A 20621-nucleotide genomic window follows, 5' to 3' on the forward strand; every position below is an offset into this window, starting at 1 on the left:
GAAGCAGTGGAACAGAAGAGAAATTTGGAAATAGGTCAAATTGCAATCAAAGACCATAAGGAAGCTGGACCTGGTGGCACATACCATCAGGTATCTGTCATTGCAGCTACTTGAGAGGCTGAGGCTAGAGGATTGCTTAAGCCCAGGAGTTGGAGACCACCCTGAGCAAAACAGTGAGACCCTGTCTCTAAATAAATGAATAGATAAATACATACCACTAGGCCTATCCATGCCTGTGCTCACTTTCTCAATGATCATAGGGATGGACTATTCAACCACAGAATTTCTAATTGATTACAAACTCAACTCCTAGGGACTGGGCAGATGTTGATTTAAGAGTACAATTCTGGGGCTGGGATTGTGGTTCAGTGGTAGAGCACTTGCCTAGCATGCGTGAGGCACTGGGTTTAATACCCAGCGCCATATAAAACAAACTAAATAAAATAAAGGTATTGTGTCCATCTACAACTAAAAATTTAAAAAAAAAAAAAAAAAAAAAAGAGTTCAATTCTGGCCGGGTGTGGTGACACATGCCTGTAATCCTCAGTGGGAGGCTGAGGCAGGAAGATCATGAGTTCAAAGCCAGCCTCTGCAAAAGCGAGGCACAAGCAATTCAGTGAGACCCTGTCTCTAAATAAAATACAAAATAGGGCTGGGGATGTGGCTCAGTGGTTGAGTGCCCCTGAGTTCAATCCCTGGTATCCAAAACAAAACAAAAAAAAAAAGAGTACAATTCCAGCATAGGCCAGAAGTGGCCAAAAGGAACTATGCTGGGTTGGCCGCAGGTCAAGAAAAGTTTTTGGTCCTGATTATAATAAAGAATGCCCTCTCCTCTCCTAATCCTTTTGACCTCTTTACTGTCCATTCTGGAGGGGTTGGGAGAGGAACAACCTGAGTGCACCTTACCCCACCCGACTCCCCACCACCCTGACTGTTGATGCCTACAAGATTGTTCTGGCACCAGCCACTGGCCTCTGATTTACTATTTTAAACTGAATGTCTTCTCCAAGAGCAAAGCCCTGTCCATTTGGACCAGTTGTTTTACTCCAGGGACAGGGGTTATTATATACAGCAGAGACCTTTTGTCTGGAAAAGTGGAACGTTTGGAAAGAAAAAAAAAAGAAAAGACAGACCCACAGAGCACCCAACATTTGGGAGTGAGGTCAGCCATCCCAGCTGGAGAAGGTAATGGGCTTGCGGGGAACTGAAGTACCACTTGGCCAACTTGCCTAAGCTATTGGATAAGCACCACAGTATTGGAAAGAAAGACAAAAATTGGGACATATTTTTAGTCTTGCTCAGGAGCCCAGAACATGCTCACAACTCCAGGAATCTCTGCTCTTCTCTGCAAATGGAAAATATGATCCATGAGAATAAACTTGACTGCTGGAGAATGTGTCTGGTTGCCCAGCCCTTAACTTAGGGACACTGGGCCTCACAGGGCCTTGTAACTGGAATCCATGTGCTTCTCTGAGTAGCTGGCTCACTGTAATGGTTAAAAGACAGAACAGTGGCCTCAGAATCAAAGTTCATAGTGTACATTTATTGACATCTGCCATGAGCAAGAGTAAAAGCAAATATGAAGGAGACACAACTATCAACCTAGTATGACTGAGGATACAAGGAGATATTCTTTCTGGAGTTGGTAGAGGAACTATGAGTATCCTATTTCAATAGCCTAACTTTGTGCACTAGAGTTCCAAATTCAGCAAAGTAATAAATAAGTTCTTTACATTTCAAGTAAAAACATTGTAGTTTATTTCTTTATTTCACCGCCACCTGTATGTATGAATTGTGAAGGAGCCTCGCTTACATCTTGTAGAGCATGGCCAAGAAATATGCTTTATATTGGTTATCTGATCTTCAGCATCAGATTATCATTATTGCAGAGATGAGCAAAACACGCTAAAAGAAAAGGAAGTACACTTGCTTTAATGGCACTCAATGAAGAACAGTCAAAGATACAGGGTTTTACCAGTGGCCAATTTCTTGTGTTTCCCATGGCAGCTGTCAAGATGTCACATAGCACACAGAAGTTTTATTTGTCATTTTGGGGGCTATGTGCCAATCAGTGTCATGGGACAAAGACAATAAGTAAAGGCATGAAGAAACAAGCAAATTGCACCAAAACAGATGTGTTTAAATTAACTGAGTGACAGTTTGTGCATCAGTCTCACAATGGCTGTCACGTGAGGTGGGGGGGGAAAGTATGAAGAACCACAAGACTTAATTGCTCAGAGGCTATTGAGCAACTTCAGGAATCCTCAGAGAGGCCACCCCTGCGCGCTGGCGCTGGCCTCCCCTACTTGCCCGCTGCTGCCTCCTTGAGGGCACCCCTCCCTGCACAGTGCCTACAGCAGGCGACCGGGCCGGGGTGCTTTGGAGGTACTGGAAAGCACTCTGACGGCCCACTTGCCTCTCTGCACAGTTAAAGGTGAGGGCCACTCCCACGTTGCTCTTCATGATTCTGGAGGAGCCATCGGATGTGCCATCAAAGCACCTGCCAAGTGCAATCTCCTTGGCCACGCGAGGGTCCTGGTCCGTGACAGTATAGATGCCATAGTTGTGTCCCAGTGGGTCCAGGGGTGCCAGCATGGTGTACTCACTGGTATCATTGTTGACTGCCAAGGGTAGGTGGTTGACCAGGTACTCATGTAGCATGGAGTTTACACTAGCTCGATGGCAGCTTCCCTGGGGGATGATCTTCACCAGTGTGCGGTCCACACGGTCCTGGTCATAGAGCATCCCACTGCACTTGAACTCCAGACAAGCAGATGAGACATTGGGCTGGTCCCTATCCCGAGTACTCCTCACATCTCGGATTCCATACAGCTTCCCCACGGTCCGCCGGTGAGTGCCCCCCATGTTGCGCGATCGCACATTCACCTCCACTGGCCCCACAATCTTTACCTTGATGTAGCATGCCCTGAACTCCATTGGCTTGGGCCACCATGCCAGGTAGTCTTCAGTCCAGCTCATAGGGTCATCTTCATTGAAGGGAACTGTGTTGTAGTCATAGTGATCCCCCTCAATCTGGTAGAACCGAAAGTGGGCTGCACTGGGTGGGGCCTCCTCACATGCCCGGAGGTTCTCGAAGGCATAGATAGGCCCATTGCTCTCCTCAGCTGAGTTGGGCCTTGGCTTGGCCATGCTGATCTGGAAAGCTGTCTTTTTGACCCGCGGGTCCTCATGATCTGTCCGACGGTACTTGAGCTTATTGAGGTAGGGCTGAGGGACACCAATGGCATTTGGGTTGAATTTAGGAGCAGACTCCACTGCTTCCAGTTCCTCCCCTGCCAGGCTTGCCAAGACATAGGCAGAGTAGGCATCAGGGGACTGGTCATCACAGAAGGCAGGCAGACAGGCCCCATTGGGGCCTGTGATGACACTGTCAAAGCGACCCCAGGCCCTCGGGTTGGATGAGAAGCCAGTTCTGGGCTCCAGATTGATCACAGAGACTACAACCCCTTGGATTTGCTCACTGGGCAAGAACCTCTCGCTCCGGTAGGCCCTCACCTTGATGTAGCACCTCCTGCTTTCAGGGACATCCAGGTTAAAGAGCCTCCTCTCACGGATCTCCATGTTGCCCACCAGGAAGGTTCTTTCTTCCCTTTTGTTCCTCCTTTGAGTTTCAAATTTGAAATCGCCTTCTTCCTCCCACAGCCCTGTGTCTGGGTTGAGGGACCAGAGTTTCATTGTGGGCACATGCTCTGGCATCTTGACCTGGGTCGAGTCAAGGTGGACCTTCACCTTGCCAGCATTAAGTGGCTCTGAGTTGGCCTCATCTGTGAAGTCCACAGAGAACATGCCATATGTCCGAAGAGGGAAGGTGTCTCCTTCATCATTGATGAAGTTCAGGTCACTCTGGGTAGCTGTGGCTGTGGAAATATTCCGGGGATCCAGGAAGGTCACACTGGCCTTCACTTTTCCCATGTAGGGCTCTCCATTCTGCCTGTAGAAACTCTGGGCCGGGATCTCCAGTTCTGCCACAGGGTCTTCTCCAACCACCTCCCCCAGAGGGATGATATTGGTCTCCATGGCTTCCAGAGTGATGGGCTCTTTCCGGCGGAGCATCTTGATCTCATGGAACACAGCACTCCCCTTCCTGTTGAAGGGCAGCACTTTGGTAGTGTTGACAAATTTCTGCAGCCTGTCCACGAATGTGAGCACCAGCCTCTCAGTGTCCTGGGGGACATGGAGGGTGAAAGTGCCCTTGTAACCAGTCATGCTCACACGGCTGTTCCCCATGTACACATGGCCAAAGCGCATGGGCTCCCCGTTGTCAGCAGCACTGACACGTCCCCGCACAATGCTCCGGGTCTCTGTACACCGCTGGCAGCTGCACTCCGTGGCCACTTTGGTGGGCAGCGTATATCCACTGCACTGGATCTCCCTCTCCTCAGTTTTGGAGATGCCACAGCAGTTCTCCACAGCATCCCGGCACCTGATCCCATTATCCTGCTGCCCTGCACAGGTCTTGACCGGGCAGCGGCCCACATCATAGTAGAAGGAGTTGGTGGCATTCTGGAAGCAGTCATGGGGAAGCCGGATAAGGTAGCTCTCAGGGGTTGGGTTGCAGGGACTCTCATCAAGTGCTAAAGAAGAAATGTGGAGATGTTAAAGTGGAAGTTCATACCCTACACTGAGTACCTCATTGTCACCTCTTCTCAGTTTCCAAAGGACAATCCTTTGCAATATCCTTGGGATAGCCATATCTCTGACAGAACTCTCTGAGGGAGATGGAACAACCATTACAAATCTCATTTTTTGAAGACTCTTTTTTTTTAGTTGTAGATGGGCACAATGCCTTTATTTTTATTTATTTATGTGGCTCTGAGGATCGAACCCAGTCCCCAAGCATGCACGACAAACACTCCACCACTGAGCCACAACCCCAGCTCACAAATTTCATTTTATAGATGGGGAAATGGAATTGGTTGCTGCGTCACTAGAGTAGTGGTTCTCAATAGAGAGGTCTTGAACATGTGTGAGGGTATTGTAGTCATCACCAAAATTGGGGGCACTACTGGCATATAGTGGGTGTGGCTTCTGATGCTCTAGGTCCGGCAATGCCTGGCGCTTTTCTGCATAAAAAAATATTCTGCATCCTGCATGATGTTCACATATCTTATGAGACATTCAAAAGGTAGAAACCCTGTTTAAAAGGATTTTAGCCTGGTATTTTTTACATGGCCCCAACACACTGAATTTTTCAAGAATGCAACTACCATATAAATCAATCTGAGACTACACTTTGTTTAGCTTGGAACAACACCAAGAATTGTTCCTTATATCAGGAAAATTGCATCCCTACAACAACATTACCCAAGGACTATGAACCACCAAAATGATACTTTTGTATCCATCAGCATTTGTAGCTATCAATTCATGGCGACTCTGGATATAAGTACAAATGTCTGACCTCTTGGATTATCTTCTCAAGTCATTGTGCCAAAGCGTTTAGATATCGAAATATTACTATTTTATGTTAGAATTATTTTCTCTTTATTTTTCCTATATTTTGTAGTTAAGGCCATGCACATATATATTTGGAAATTATATGTTGTTACTGTCTATAAATTGAATTGTGGAATAGTTAAGATAGTATTTTTTAAAAATCACTGTGCCAAACAGGAAACATTGGTGAGATGAGCTGGGAACCACTGCTGGGGGCTCCATGTCTTTGCTGAGGTCCAAATTTTTGTTTTGCCTGTTGCTCAATTTTCTTGGAGTCTGTGAAATATTCCAGAATTCCTCCAATAAGTTCTCTCTGCCTCTTGTTTTGTTTTGTTTTGTTTTGGCCAATTACTAAGATATCCTCTTTCTCCCTCACTTTCCAAGGACAGGTTTTTGATAGATCTTTGGCTTTGAATTTCTTTCCCTCCAGTTCTCTTCTAGAAGCCAACTATAATCAGGTCACTGTTTCTTATAAAGCCCCCTCAGTTCCCCACTTCTGTACCTTTGCCCATGCCAGACCCTTCATCTGTATACCTCTACACACAGTTACTGCCAATTCTTTAAGACCAGGGATTCAAACATGGGCTGCAAATTAGAATTACTGGGGCAGTTTTTAAATCATGCATGCTCAGGCCATATCCCAAATTAAATCAGACTGTCTAGGGGTAAGGCAGAGAAATCAGTAATTTTTGAAACTCTCAATAGGTGGTGCCAAAGGAAAGCCAAGACTGAAAACCATTACTGAAGCTCCAACTGAAAGCAGCCACCTGGAAATCATGTCTCTCACTACTAGCATCCACAGCCCCATGCCTGTAATCCAGTCACTCGGGAGGCTGAGGCAGGAGGATTGCAAGTTCAAGACTAGACTTAGCAACTCAGCAAAAACCTGTCTCAAAATTAAAGGGATTGGGGATGTAGCTCAGTGGTAAAATGTACCTGGGTTCAATCCCTGCTACTTGTTTGTCTCATTTACATTTCTTCACCCCTCCTCAAATGGTGGCTCTGTGACAGCAGGAATCAGGTCTGTGCCATCAGGTCTGTGTACCAGAAGGCATGGCACTTTGCACAGCTCATAAAAGCCTGAGCTTTTACTTCCTACCTATGCTCAGTGGGTGTTCAGTGAGCCTCATTGCAGATTCAGGACCCAGACTTAGGCTCTTACCTATGACAGTCAGCTGGGCAACCTGGGACTTTGCAGCCCCAGCATCACTCTGTGCCTTGCAAAAGTAATCCCCAGCCTGGTCCTGCTGCAGGTTCTTCAGCACCAGCTTGCTCTCATGCTTGTAGAGGGAGGGATCCAGCAATGTGTCATTGTGGTACCTGTGAGTGAAAAAGAAGTAGAGTAGGAGTGGGCAGTGGGAGGGCAGGTATATCTAAGGATAGTCCCAGGAGCAAGGAGTCAGGGAGACAAATGGCAAATGGATTCCTGTAGACATCAACATCAGCTGTGACATGCCTCAAGAGCACTGATTGGCTTAGGAGTCAAAGGAATTGGTTTGAAGTCCCAGGCCTGCCATTTAACTGGTTGTGGATCCTTGGACAAATCGTCTCTCATCTCTCTGTGCTGTAGCTTCCTGCTTTAGCTTCCAGCTGACCTCAGAGAATTGTTGGGATTGTCAAACAAGGTAGTGGCTATAAAATGTTTGTGGAGAGTAAAAGACTCCAGCTCTTGGGGCTTCTGACACTGTTTTTATTGGGGAAAGAGGGATTGAGGAACCTGTACTGTGTCCTGAGCACATGCAGGTCAAGGACCCTGAGACCAGTGATGATCTGGGGGACTACAAGTTTGAGGGTACAAGAGGGCTTGCCAGTGGTCTAGGCAGCCTCAACCCTGAAAGTTCCCACTTGTAAACACAAATATCAAAGCTAACTTACTTAGAACTTTATTCTATTGGTTTCTGGGGGGTTTTCGGGGGGGGGGTTGGGATACCAGGGATTGAACCCAGGGACACTCAACCACTGAGCCACATCCCCAACCCTATTTTGTATTTCATTTAGAGACAGGGTCTCACTGAGTTGCTTAGCACCTTGCTTTTGTTGAGGTTGGCTTCAAACTTGCAATCCTCCTGCCTCAGCCTCCCAAGCCTCTGGGATTACAGGCATACGCCACTGCACCTGGCTTATTGGTTACTAGTATTAATCCCTGACCCAATGCAAGAAACCTCTTGTTTCCAAAAAGAAAACTGGGAAGAGTAACTGGCAGAATACACACCAGAAATACTTGTCGGGACTGGGCTTGCCTGTGGCCTTACAGCACAGGGACACGCTCTGCCCAACTCTCCGTGCTTTTGTCTCTGGGTTCGTCACGATGTACGGAGTCTCTGGGACAGAAGATGAAAAACAGTGTTTGGATTTTTTTCTTTGTCACAGGTTCTAAGAGCCTTGCTTTCTCAGGGTCCCAGATGGTGTTCAAATTGTATGGCTTCACAGCAATTTTTTATACTTTATTTTGAGACAGGGTCTTGCTAAGTTGCTTAGGGCCTTATTAAGTTGCTGAGGCTGGCTTTGAATTTGTGATTCTCCTGCCTCAGCCTCCTGAGCCACTGAGATAATAGGCATTTACCACTGCTTGTTCCTATGGCCTGTCAAGCAGCATGTAGGTGGACCTTGTGCCTGCCACGATTCCCAAGTACTACAGTTGGAACAAAACTAGTGGTTTTGAATAGCACAATAGTCATGTTCTGTTGCCTCCAGCAGGTTTTTTTTTTTTTTGGTTTGTTTGTTTTTTACCATTCTGCACCATTTCTGAGCTCCCCAAGCTCCTCTGTCTATGACTTCCAACCCTTACACTGTACTATAATTTTGGATAATGTGGCCAGGGAACAGAACCTACCAATATCTGGGGGAAGAACATGCTACAGAGTCCACACAGCAAACGCAAGCCTTTGCATTTGAGGTAAGAGTATGTCTATATTTGCCAGGAGGCCAGTTTGGCTAGAATAGAGTGACTCCATATGGGGGGAGTACTAGGAGAGGAAAAATAAAGAAATAAGGGAGAGCTAGATGATTTAGAGCCTTGTGATTTGGGGTTTTACTCTGAGTAAGCTGGAAAGCCAGTCTTAGCACGTCACCCCTCCTCACTCACCCAACCTCAGAGAACTTAGGTACCTGCTCTCATGAACTCTGCATTGATGGTGGCTGTCTTCAGATGACTCTTGGGTATTGTGAGCACAATGGGGGCAAACTTGGTTTTCGTGATCTTCAGGGTGCTTTTACCATCAGGGCACAAGCCAGGGACTTGGAATCTCCCCTGGCTGTCTGTCTTGGTCAGCATCTTAGGCTTCTTGGTCAGCAGGTAGACAGTGGCTCCTGAGGCTGGGGCACCCCCAGGAAGGGAGACAGCCCCATGAAGCATGAAGTCCTGGCACATGCAGGCATCACAGTCAGCATTCACCTGGCCCATGGAGCAGGTCAGGTCACAGGCTGTTGAACAAGAAGTCACATTAGCAGGGTTCATATGGATTGGGGCCCTCCCTCAGCACTTCTCAGCCTGTAGATTCACATGTGCTCCCCTTCTTCCTTAGGCCTTTGTTATCCTTCCTTATCAGCCTGCACAACTAATTCCTACCTATCCTTTAAAACGAAGCCCAAGACACCTCCTCAAAGGAGCTTCTCTGTAGTCCTCTAAGCTGTAATTATTGACCTTGTTCTGTGTTCCTAATTACTCTCTATATCCCCACTCGGAGCACATAATAGATATTCAATTAATACTTGATGAGTGAATGAAGGAGCACATAATATTCAATTAATACTTGATGAGTGAATGAAGGAATCTATCTCAGACTGACCCTCTAACCCATCTTTCTATGCTGTTTTGACCTCACCCACCACACCCTGCCCAGCGCCAGAAAGGAGGGTGGTACCTGGACAGGCCTGGCTCACACAGAGCTGGCCCTCTTCTGTAGCCTCATCACATAGTGACACTGACTCTGCCAAGCAGGTGCGTGTGCGAGTCTGGACCCCAGTGTGACCACAGGGAGCTGAGCACTTGCTCCAGGGTGACCAAGGACTCCAGATGCGCTCTGTGTCTTGGCGCAGGGACCCTGCAAATTGATCAGCAGATAATCTGACTTTCCTCCCCTCCCAAGGGGACTCTGTCAGGAAACCTGATCCTGAGGCTGTTTTTTCTTTCTGGTAAGGAGAGACAGGCCCCCATTTACATTGTAGACGTCACTGATATTTATTTTTATTGTAATGATTTTTCCAACATAGGGAAGTCAAAATCTTGAAGAAGTAGTGTCTCTAATTTGTGCAAAGGCACCATATGGGTTGGGATGGTCCTGAGTGGGGCTTGCTAGGTCAAACACTGGGATTTGACATGCTGCCCAAGGGCAGCACCAGCTTCCTTCTCCACCAGTATGGAAAGAGCCATGTGCTTTCTGCACACAGGCTTTGGCCTGCAATGACTCCAACATCCAGCCCCCTACTCCCCATCCTCCTTATCTCTGGTCTGAGGCCTGTGTACAAGAATGAGGGCTCTGATCTTACCCAGAAGAACACTACTACCACTTGATGTGGCATGAGATTATGTGGACTAGCAGATCCCCAGGGGGGAAGGTGCCTATCCAAAGTTAGCAGGACTACAATTGGCATGGTGGTCCCAGTGACTTGAGAAGCTGAGGCAAGAGGATTCCAAGTTCAAGCCTCAGCAACTTAGTGAGAGCCTGTCTCAAAATAAAAAATAAAAAATGGGATATAGCTTAGTGGTAGATCATCCCTGGGTTCCAGTACGTAAAAATAGGCCGAGTGCCGAGGCACATGTCTGTAATCCCAGTGGCTGGGGAGGCCAAGGCAGGAGGATCGTGAGTTCAAAGCCAGCCTCAACAATTTAGCAAGGCCCTAAGCAACTTAGCAAGACCCTGTCTCTAAATAAAATATAAAAAAGGGCTGGGGATGTGGCTTAGTAGTTAAGCACCTCTGGGTTCAATACCAGATACCAAAACAAGCAAACAAACCTCAAAACAAAAGCAAGCAGGCCTGCAGCTGACCATCACTAACAACTGAATTATCCAGTACAGGGGTGGGAGAGTGTAAAGAAGCTGAACTCTGCAAACACAGACAGGATTCAAATCACTGCTCTGTACTTATAGGCTGTGTAATCGTGAAGAGTTACCTAACCTCTCTACACCTCATGCAACCTGTCAAGACAGGTGATAGGCCTCTAAGGTTAGTTGTCAAGTTCAAATAGTGTGGATAGCTAGCTTGGCATAGGAGCAAAAACAGAAACTAACACTTGGTGGATCTGGGTTCAGTCCTCTACATTCATTATTTCATTTAATCCTCATAAAAACCCTATGATGCCCAGGCACAGTGACATATTCCCAGAGACTTGAGAGACCGAGGCAGGAGGACCACAGTTCTAAGCCAGCCTCAGCAACTTAGCAATGCTCTGAGCAACTTAGCGAGACCCTATCTCAAAGTAAAAAAATAAAAAAGGACTGGGGCTGGGGTTGTAGCTCCATTGTTGAGCTCTTGCCTAGCACGTGTGAGGCACAGGTTTTGATCCTCAGCACCACATAAAAATAAATAAATAAATATAAAGGTATTGTATCCATATTTTTAATACTAAAAAAAAATTATAAACATAAAAAATAAAAAGGACTGGGGATGTGGCTCGGTGGTTAAGCACCTCTGGGTTGAATTTCCAGCACCAAAACAAACAAAACCCCATTACATATGAGACAATGGGTGAGAGAACATTAGAAAATTTGTCTAGGGAACACAGTTCCTCAAGGTAGGTTCTGGATTCAAATCCCAGCAGCCCAACTCCAGAGACTATGCTCTTCACCACTGAGCCACACAAGCACAATACAATGGGGTGACGGGAGGGCTCCCATGAATACAGAACAATATTTGGGAGCTGATGGCACTTCTGAGTTGGAAGCATGGTGTGTGATGTTCAGAGTTCCTGTGGCCAGAGGCAGGTGGTGGCCTCTCCCGGTGTCGACACTGGAGGGGGAGGTAGTGGGTAGAGGTCCTTCAGACTCACCTGGTGGGCAAAGGAAGCGCACAGTGTAATTTGAACAGTTCTGGCCAGGACGCTGCTCTCTGTTAAGGCACCAGAAGCCCTCACGGGGACTACCATGGACCACCTGGCCAGTGCTTCCCGCAGGTATCCAGTCAGTGGTCCGAGCTTCTAGCTTCAGGGGACGGGCACACATACGATCTCCATAATAGAAGCGAATGGCATCCAGGCGCTCATAGTCACCCTGTCCGCCAGGGTGGTCAATGTTGAACCATGTTGTCCACTCACCTGGACCTGAGAGAGTTGGGTGGGGAAAAGCTATCTCTAGAGGCACAGTGAGCTCCAGTTCTCCTTTCCTGCTCAACCCCTGGGGTCCTCCCTGATACCTCTCACCCACCCAGCCACCCCATCATTTCAGGTCCTGCCATATTTGTCTCACCAGTATCTCTCCATCCCCTATGTACCTGCAAGGCACAGTCCTCCATTGGTCTGGAGGAGCCATGGCAATAACTCCTGCCTGGTCTCTCTACCTCAAGGGTCTCCTTCTACCCCATCTTACCCCTCCTCAAAACTGCAGTTGGGGTGTGCTTTCTCTATGTGGCTTGGACCACATTACTCTCTGGCTTAAAATCCCCTTAGCATCTTAAAATCCCCTGCTATCTCTCCATCCTCCTGCCTCCCCACCTGCCTGTGCTCTGGCTCCAGGAAGCTCTGCAGCATTCTTAGAATAAAATAGGTAGCTTCATTATTCTTAGCTGTCCTATGCTATTTCTTTGTCTGGACAGAGATGTAGGCCAACCAGGTGCAGTGGCACATGCCTGTCATCCTAACAAATCAGGATGCTAAAGCAGGAAGATTACTAATTCAAGACCAGCCTCAAGCAAGACTGAGCAACTTAGTGAGACCCTTTTCAAAATAAAAAATAAAAAGAACTGGGCATGTAGCTCAGTAGCAAAGTGTCCCTGGTTTCAATCCCCAGTCCCCACCAAAAGTGGGTTAACATGAAAGCATCACATCCTGGTTTCAGAGATTCCCTTAGTAAGCTCAGTAGAGACCCCAGCCCTCCAGGCCTTCCCTGCTCCAGCCACGACTCACTCTCCAGGGGATCAGCAGGCTTAGAAAAGGTGCTGGGGGTCCTCTTCCCAGTTTGGACTCTTCTCACTGACTGAGTCAGCATCGTCTGCCTCCCTGAGGGTCAGAAGGAGAAAAGGCTGAGTGAGGGTCCAGGACTAATGAGGGGTCTCTTAAGACACAGGGAAGCTGTGTGGTGTGGTGGGTGCGGCATGAGTCCTGGCCATGGGGCTTCACCACTGCACCACTTACAGCTGTGCCACCTCAGAAAGTCTTCATTCCTCTGCACCTGTTTCCTCCTAAAATAGAAATGCATTAATAATCACTACATCATAAGTGATTCTGGTGGATTATTCAGGGTAATAATAAATGGAAAGGGAACTGGCAAGTACGGCGTGCTCCATGAATGGTAGTTCCCTTTTCACTCATGTTCTAGAAATGGGTAAGCAGAAACTGCCGGGCAGCCAATGGGCTGGGACTCCTGCTTTGGTGTCTCGACCTATCTTTTGGCAAAACTGAGGCTTATCTTTCTCAACTGTAAAATGGAGATGTTAATTCCCACCTCATTGTGTGATTCTGGCATGAGGATTCCATGACTTAAAACATCAACATCTCTGAAGTGTACAAAGACAGAGCAGGAGCTCTGAAGCCTCTGCCACCTCCTAACTGTGTGACGTTGGCAAGCTACTTAACCCCTCTGGCCCCGTGTTCTCTCCTTTTAAAATGAGGATGATACTAGTTCCTGCCTAAGGGGATTGTGGGGATTACAAATGTTCATTCATAAAATCCACCTAGAACAATGCCTGGCACCCGGTGTGCACAGAATAAGTGTTAGCAATGCTGTTAGCTCAATGCCCGGCACAATGGACGTCCATTCCCCTTCCCTTGGCAGTCTGGCTTTGGGAGTCCACCCTCCCATAGAGGACTCATGGCTTAACTGGGTCAGTAGTCCTTGATTTTTCTGACCTCAGACTTGGCTGGTCTGTCTGAGGATAAATACAGGGTCCTCAGGTCATGGGCATTTCCAAGCCCTCCTCCACGTGAGGCTGGGTTGGGGGCTCTGGAATGGAAGGAGAAAGGCTAGAAAGCCTTGAAAGGCAATTAACTCCCAGGCGGGGAGCCAAGTCAGAATTCTCTGTGCTGCTTAACTGGAGTGATAGGAGCTCTTTTAATCAACCTAATCTGATTTCCCCTCTGATGGTTGAATGTTAATCATCTTCACAAACAGCAGCTGTCAGGGTGAAAGAGCGAGGCAGAAGGCGGGTGCACACAGGGGTTGGTGCTATGCTGAGACAGCCTTTGTTCCTGCATCTGTGGTCACAAAGCCTGCAGGGCATGGAGCTTTAAAAAAGGGGGGTTGAGATTTTTTCCCCCATTATCTGAGTATATAGTTAGAAATCAGGAGAGAGGGAGAGGTGGGAAATAGCATGCAGGAGCTCTACTGCTGCAGGAAGTCTGCAATTCCATCAGGCAACTTCTCTCTGCTTGTTTTTTTCAGAGTTCAAATTTTTCAGAGGATGGGGTCAAGAGGACAAGAAGAACAGAGGGGTTCTGGAGTTTCTGTGAAATTTGGCTGTGGGGTCTAAATGAAACTGAGCTTTAGAACAGAAGAATTTTTATGAAACTAAAAACAGACCAACCCCCAAACCTGCTTCCAATAATTCAGTGATCCCCTGTGACTCCCTTTTGCTCTGGCTGCTGGGAAGCTCAGAGCTAAATTTAGGACTCAGGTGCAATAACTCTCCTCTCTTTTTTCCTTCACCCCTCTCCTCATTTAAAAGTTTCTTTTCTCGGGCTGGGACTGTGGCTCAGTGGTAGCGCCCTTGTCTGGAATGTGTGAGGCGCTGGGTTCGATTCTCAGCACCACATATAAATAAATAAATAAAGTTCTATAGACAAGTTAAAAAAATTTTTTTAAAGTTTCTGTTCTGTGAGTTTTAACATGGAGAACCTTCTCAAATTTGGGAAGGGGAGGGAAGCAGGGCACAAGTTATGAATACACCATTAAACAGCCTTAGATCTTAGGGCCTGTGTCTTGCATAATTGGGTGCTAGACCAGACATGACTTCACTATGATAAATGGAGGATTTGGGAGCTAGCAGATACTTAGCCTGTACCCAACACAGAGGTGACTTCCAGGACCAGCAAGGAGAACACCCAGGCCTTTGTTCCCACCATTCTTTTCCCCAGGCCTTGTGAGAATGTGGCAGGAGATGGGCGAGGGTGTTTCAGAGTCAGCTTGTCTTAGGAATGTAGTTCCCTGGAAATCTTCTCAGATCCAATGACCTGCAAAGAAACAAAGCTTATTAGACCCCACATTTCTGAGTGCAATATTTCTTGACATGTCAAGGATGGAAGGATGGCCAGAATGAAGTCTTGTGGGAGTTATCTCCCCAAGTTGCCAAACGGAGCAGCTTGGGAGATGCAGAGGCTCAGAATCTGAAAAAGAGGCAGATCCAATTTCCAACCCAGTGTCCCTATAGAGGTGGGTCACCAGGGAGAGTAAAAGTGAAGAGGTTCCCTGCCAAGGGAGGGACCAGGATTTATTTACAAGTCATCCAGCAGCTTCTAGATGACTTGTAAATAAATCACTTTCAAGATCTGGGCTTGGGGGCCTTTTGTTCTGCTACATTTTGTTGGGGTTCACACTCTTGAATGGGGGCTAAATATAAAGACAGTGCAGCCCTGGCCCTGATCACCGTGGTCCAGCAATAGCAGGCAGCTGAAGGGCGCAGATGCCTCGCTCACCACCTCCAAGAACACATTCCCAGATGTGCACGCGTTGCAGCTGGAACACATTCTGATCTGTTTTGTTGGGGCCTGGGTGGGAGTTCCACAGCCAGGAGCCAACTGAGGAAAAGCAGACAGGGTGCCTTGTGAAAGGCCAGGGCTCCCCAATAAATGCTGAGCATGGGGTAGGGGCTACAGAAGTGGGGAGGGGACAACAGGCCTGGCAATAAGGTTAGGGGACTGTGGGATGTGTGTGGGCTGGGCTCTCGGCAGGACATTTTTCTCTCTCCCCAGAGCTCTGACCAATCCAGAATCTGACCAGTTTCTGGAGATTCAAAATTGATTTCCTTCAATCTCCACAGAGTCTAGGGTGTGGTGGGAAAGGGGAGATGCCTCCTTTCTGAGAAAAAGATGGAAAAATTCAGATGTTCCAGGGGAAGGACAAACCAATTCCACGTTGCAGACCCTGTAGACCAAAAATCACTAACCCCTCCCCACCTGTTTCTTAGAGGAGGGAACAGAGTCTCAGGGAAGTCACTGCTTCAGTTGTTGCAGGCCTTATCCCAAGCACTGGGGAGCTGAGCAGGGGCCTGAGCATTCCGCAGGCTTGTTCCAGACAAGTCTGAGAGGCTAAGGTGGCCTGAAGCACCCTGTGGAAAAACCATTTCCCATCTGGCAGCCCAGGGAGGTTTCTCAGAGTCCCGCCATTTCCTCAGCAAATGCCCTGACATTCAGGCTCCCTGAACCCACGCTCCGCAGAACTCTTGGACAACGCACACTGGCTGGCCACAAGAAGAAAGCAAGGCAACCAGAGGTATAGAGACCCAGAGTGGGGCCATGGGGTGGGGTGGGGGGTCCCTGATCTTGGCTGGGGGAGGGCTAACTGGGGAAGAGACAGCATTTCAAAGCAGAAAGTAGAGTCTTCTCTGTTGAAAGATGATGGGTCAAAGAGGAAAAAAAAAAGAAAGAAAGAAAAAAAAAAAAAAAAGAAAGAGGGTGGCCAAGGGAGGCCAGGAGCAGCTAAATCAGACAGTTTGGTGCAGGGATGGGCAAGAGAATTAGGAGTGCAGCTCACCGTGTCCTGAGCAGGACTCCTTAGCGGGGTCCAAATCTTCGCCTCTCCCGCCTCTCCCGCCTCTCCCGCAGTCCAGCGTGGGCCTTATATAGCACAGCTGGTGGCTCAGCCTGTGGCAGCCAGCCACGGGAAGCAGCAGTGAAACCAGATCTGAGCATGAGCCTCCCTCCCCTCCCCACACTCCCTGCAGCTCACAGAGGCTGGGATTTCATGTCTAGATCCTTAGGGGGTAATGCCATGGGTCTGATGATGGCCCAGGTGGGCTTCTGCCTGGCATTCCACAGGCCAGAACAGAGAGGCAGGGCTCAGGAGGTAGGTTGGGCACTGAGAGGAGCCTTGGGAAAGGCCCAAGGAGAATTCTACATCTGGCAGCATTTCAGGGCTCTAGGGATGGTACGCTCTTGCCTAAGCTTTGCTTGCTGATCCCTACATTCCCCTGGCCCCGACTCCCCCTTTGCAGAGAGAAAGCACTTTGCTGGCCTTAGCACATACTTCAAGCATTCTTAGGCATGCAGGCCACCATGGCCTCTCAGTTGGGTGCATCTGGTCTCAGTTGGGCAGCAATTCAGCTTTTCTGATCTCTGAAGGAACCTCTGGGAACTTCCAAAGGAATAAGGGACAAAGGAAATGCAGGACACAGAATATCACTTGGTGAAAAAAGTTCTACCTGACCCTCCCTACTTCCATGTGTTGGCTTGTACCCATAGGGACCCCAGATCCCCAGAATGTGGTCTCTCAAAGACCAGACGTTCATATACGTGCATCTCAGTGAGTAAATGTGAAGTCAGGTATGGGTGTTCACCAGCATGTGAGCAGCCAACCTCATCCATAGGTGGCATGAGCAGCTGCCTGTGCTCTAGGACTTCCCTGGTTCATCTGGAACCAGCATGAGGTTGGCTGCCCATTGTCTCAGGCAGTGGCTCTCTAACTATAACATGCATTCAGATCACTCCCAGGACTGTTAAAATACAGGTTTATGGACCCACATTCAGAGTTTCTGATTCAGTGGGGCTTGAGACTTTGCATTACTATCAAGCTCCAATGTGATATGGAAGTTGCTGGGTATTTTTTTTTAAACTTTTATTTATTTGCTTACTTTTATGTGGTGCTGAGGAAAAAACCCAGTGCCTCACCTATGCTAGGCAAGCTCTACCACAGAGCTACAACCCTAGCCCAGCTGCTGGTTCTTGAATCACATTTTGAGAATTGCCAGCCACAAGGATAGAGCCCCAAGTGGAAGCAGAAGATGACGACCACAACAGGAGTCTCCTGCCTCCTGCCTCATGTCACAGGCTCTTCCAACCTGGCCTGGGCTTCCTGCCTTGTTCCAGCCCCTGGAGGTGAAGGTCTGTCTCTGGGACTAACCACACCAGGGTCATTCTTTCCATATAACCTCACTGAGTTCTTATTTGGGGCAGAATCTAGACTGGACACTGGGAAGTCATGAGAGGAGACCTGTGTTTTCACTCAGAGGAAAGAGCCTCCTGTGAAAATGATCCCATAGTGTGGCAGTGCAAATCTTCATGCCAGAGAGCCCTGTGCAGTTATGCACGTGCTCCTACCGCGTGTCTCTATATCTCTCTGTGTTTATGGGCCTGTGTATATGCCGTGTCTGCCTTTCTGTGTAAGCAGGGGTTTAGCAGCTCTGTTTTCTCTGGACATCACCCTAGCCAGGAGCTTTTGGGGAGAAGAGTGGGAGTGGAGAAAAGATGTTGAGCAACAATAGCCCCCCAGCAGCCATAAGGCACAAATCTGATTTGCTTTCTCTCCTGGAACCTTCCTTCCAGCCCCCAGTCTTTGGCCAATGGGCCTCATAACTGGCCCCAGTCTGGTCCAAAGTATCAGAGCCAACCCATGAAGCAGTTTCACCCAAGGCTTTGACAGCAGATGTTTGAACCTAGTGAAGATCACGTAAGCTCTGCTGGTTTGAGGAATAGACAGACTGAGGCTGAATCACCATAGGCGAACAAAGGACAGGAGAAAAATATGGACTTGGAAGTCAGAAGCCTCATGCTGGCTCTGTTGCTGATCCTGATGGGTGACCCTGGACTAGCAACAACCCAAGTAACCCTGAGCCTTAGAATCCCCAAATGGGTAGTAGGAGCCCTGCCAGCTCTGAAATTGCAAGGTTGGGTAACATACCTAGAAGAAACACACTAGGCTGGTCAGATGTAGTAGGTCTTTAGCTCAAAGTTGCCCCTGTGAATCAGAAAGGAAAGGAAGGAATGACGGTTCCAAGAAATGTGGCCAGGATCAGGAGGCAGGCCAGAGGAGCAACATGACCAGAGAGGCTAGATTTTAAAAAGAAAGATAGGAAAGGAAGGTGTAGGGAGGTAAACTATAGATCTAGGGGTCAAGGTCAAGGTCATCAGCTATTTTCGAAGAGCTTATGCCATGGAACCCCACAGCATGTGAAAAAGGCCTCTCCCACTTCCCAGTTGCCTCTCTTGTCTCTCTGTAGTGCAAGGCAGAGGCAGAGTATCCTATGGGGTAAGGATTTGGCAAAGTGGAGCCTCTGGGCCAGGATTCCTGCCTGGGTCTCCTTGCTTGGCCTAGCCCTCAGATGCAGGCCTTCATTTACCTAGCCTCAAGTGGCCAATGGGTGTCATCTTGGATAGTACCAGTGTGAGGGACTGTGAGCTAGAATCTCTGGGTTCTAATGCCAACCCTGCTGTTTATGTCCCCCCAGCTCATATTCTGTCCCCCTCCCAAACTCTCATCAGAGTCCTTTCCTATTCCCAAGTTGGACTGAACTGGTTGTTACACAGGGCTAGACTGGGGGAATCTGAGCCTTTCCTGATCCTCTCCTTCCAAACTCCTTTGAGTAAGAGGCTTTTGCTCTCCTCAGCTGGGATCCAAGGACAGAGAGGGTTTGGGAAGTGGCCATAGGCCTAGACTGTCCAGGGCCTGGCCTGGAGGGGTCAGTCTCAGCCACCAGTCACCATCTGGGGCTTCTTCACACTAGGCTGGTCTCCAGCAGCTCCAAGCCCCAGCCTGGAACACAGGGGAATTCATCAATCAACCCCCACACCCCCGCCCAGGGAATGGAAGGACTAGGAGCCAGTTCAGCCACATGGCCTGTGACCCAAGCTTAGAGCCTGGGGTCCCCACCCTGCTGTTGAAAGAGAAGCTTGGAAACACATGGAGGTGGCTGACCTGATCCTGATGGTTCCAGAGGAAGGTGCTCTGTCTCTCTCTGATTGCCTCTCCCCTCCCCTCCTCTGTCGCCTCCCTGTGGCTCGAAGAGGCCTTGCAGGCCTAGGTAGGGACAAGACTCTGATGATCCTTGGAGGCTGGAAGCCTTGGCTGCAGCTCGGAGACCTTAGGGGCTACTGACCAACTGCCTGGGGGGCCCAGAAACCTAGAGTCCAGGGTAGTGGGGGCTTCCCCTCTGACCACGTGGCTCTCCTACCTGTCCTAGGCACAGTCTGTCACTGTTCTACCTCTGTTCACATATATTCTTATTCCTCAGCTTCTCAACTTGAAATACAGAACTTTCTCCCTGCCAGTGTGATCCGTCTCCGGCTTACTGTCCTCTCTGACTACCTAGACCCATCTCGATTATTCTTTCCTCAGAGAGCAGATAATAATGTTTAACCACACATATAAGGCACTCTGTAATTTATGAAGCACATTCTCATCTGTAGCCTCACAGCCAATCTGCGAGGCAGGAGTGATCAATCATGTCCATTTTACAGAGGAAGAACTCAAGTTCAAAGAAGTGAAGTCCCTCAGATATAGTCTTTAGCTCAAAGTTGCCCCTGCGAATCAGAGGCCAAATGTAGATGGCATCATGAGGCCCTCACAGAAGCCACAATGGAAATCACAACTGTTGATTCCTCAGTGAAAACATGCCTGTAAGAGTCTGGATCACCTGCCTACACATGTCCCATACTTCCTATAACTACTTTTAATTCCCACAATGTTCCTACCTATGATTCAGCTCTCTATCACACTGTGGTAGATTAAATATCACCACAAAGTCTTTGCAACTCTACTATGATGAAGTAGAGTTCTTTATTCACTCTTTTTTTTAAAAAAATTCTTTTTTTAATTGTAGATAGACACAATACCTTTATTTTATTTATTTATTTTTATGTGGTGCTAAGGATCAAACCCAGTGCCTCACACGTGATAGGCAAGTGCTCTGCCACTGAGCTACAGCCGCAGCCCCTTAATTCACTCTTTCTTTGTTGTTGTTGTTTAAATTCTTTTAAAAAAATATTTATTTTTTAGTTGTAATTGGACACAATACCTTTATTTTATTGATCTATTTTTATGTGGTGTTGAGGATCAAACCCAGGGCCTTACCCATGCTAGGTG

The 20621-nt window shown here is 48.0% G+C and overlaps 1 protein-coding gene across 2 annotated transcripts; it reads right to left on the reverse strand.

The window, feature by feature from the left end:
* Positions 1-1734: 1734 nt before the first annotated feature.
* On the reverse strand, positions 1735-16358 carry Cilp (cartilage intermediate layer protein). 2 transcript variants are annotated; one of them, XM_076850952.2, is made up of 9 exons: positions 16299-16358; positions 14611-14779; positions 12518-12610; positions 11447-11716; positions 9321-9500; positions 8566-8880; positions 7670-7778; positions 6620-6777; positions 1735-4595 (listed from the first exon to the last, which is right to left on the reverse strand). In XM_076850952.2, exons 2-9 carry the CDS (start codon positions 14669-14671, stop codon positions 2242-2244), a joined length of 3540 nt encoding a protein of 1179 aa, XP_076707067.2. In that variant the 5' UTR covers positions 14672-14779; positions 16299-16358; the 3' UTR covers positions 1735-2241. The 2 variants fall into 2 exon arrangements, with proteins under 2 accessions (XP_076707067.2, XP_076965285.1); XM_077109170.1 differs by lacking the exon at positions 9321-9500.
* Between the last annotated feature and the right edge of the window lie 4263 nt (positions 16359-20621).

This window comes from Callospermophilus lateralis, chromosome 3 (assembly GCF_048772815.1).
Source record: "Callospermophilus lateralis isolate mCalLat2 chromosome 3, mCalLat2.hap1, whole genome shotgun sequence".
Lineage (NCBI taxonomy): Eukaryota > Metazoa > Chordata > Mammalia > Rodentia > Sciuridae > Callospermophilus > Callospermophilus lateralis.

Coding starts and splice junctions, on each gene's coding strand:
- Cilp (XM_076850952.2), bottom strand. CDS start 14,671: ATGGTGGGAACAAAGGCCTGGGTGTTCTCCTTGCTGGTCCTGGAAGTC. Junction 9,501..11,446: donor GCGCTTCCTTTGCCCACCAG/GTGAGTCTGAAG, acceptor ATCAATTTGCAG/GGTCCCTGCGCCAAGACACA. Junction 6,778..7,669: donor AGTCCCGACAAGTATTTCTG/GTGTGTATTCTG, acceptor TTTCACTCACAG/GTACCACAATGACACATTGC.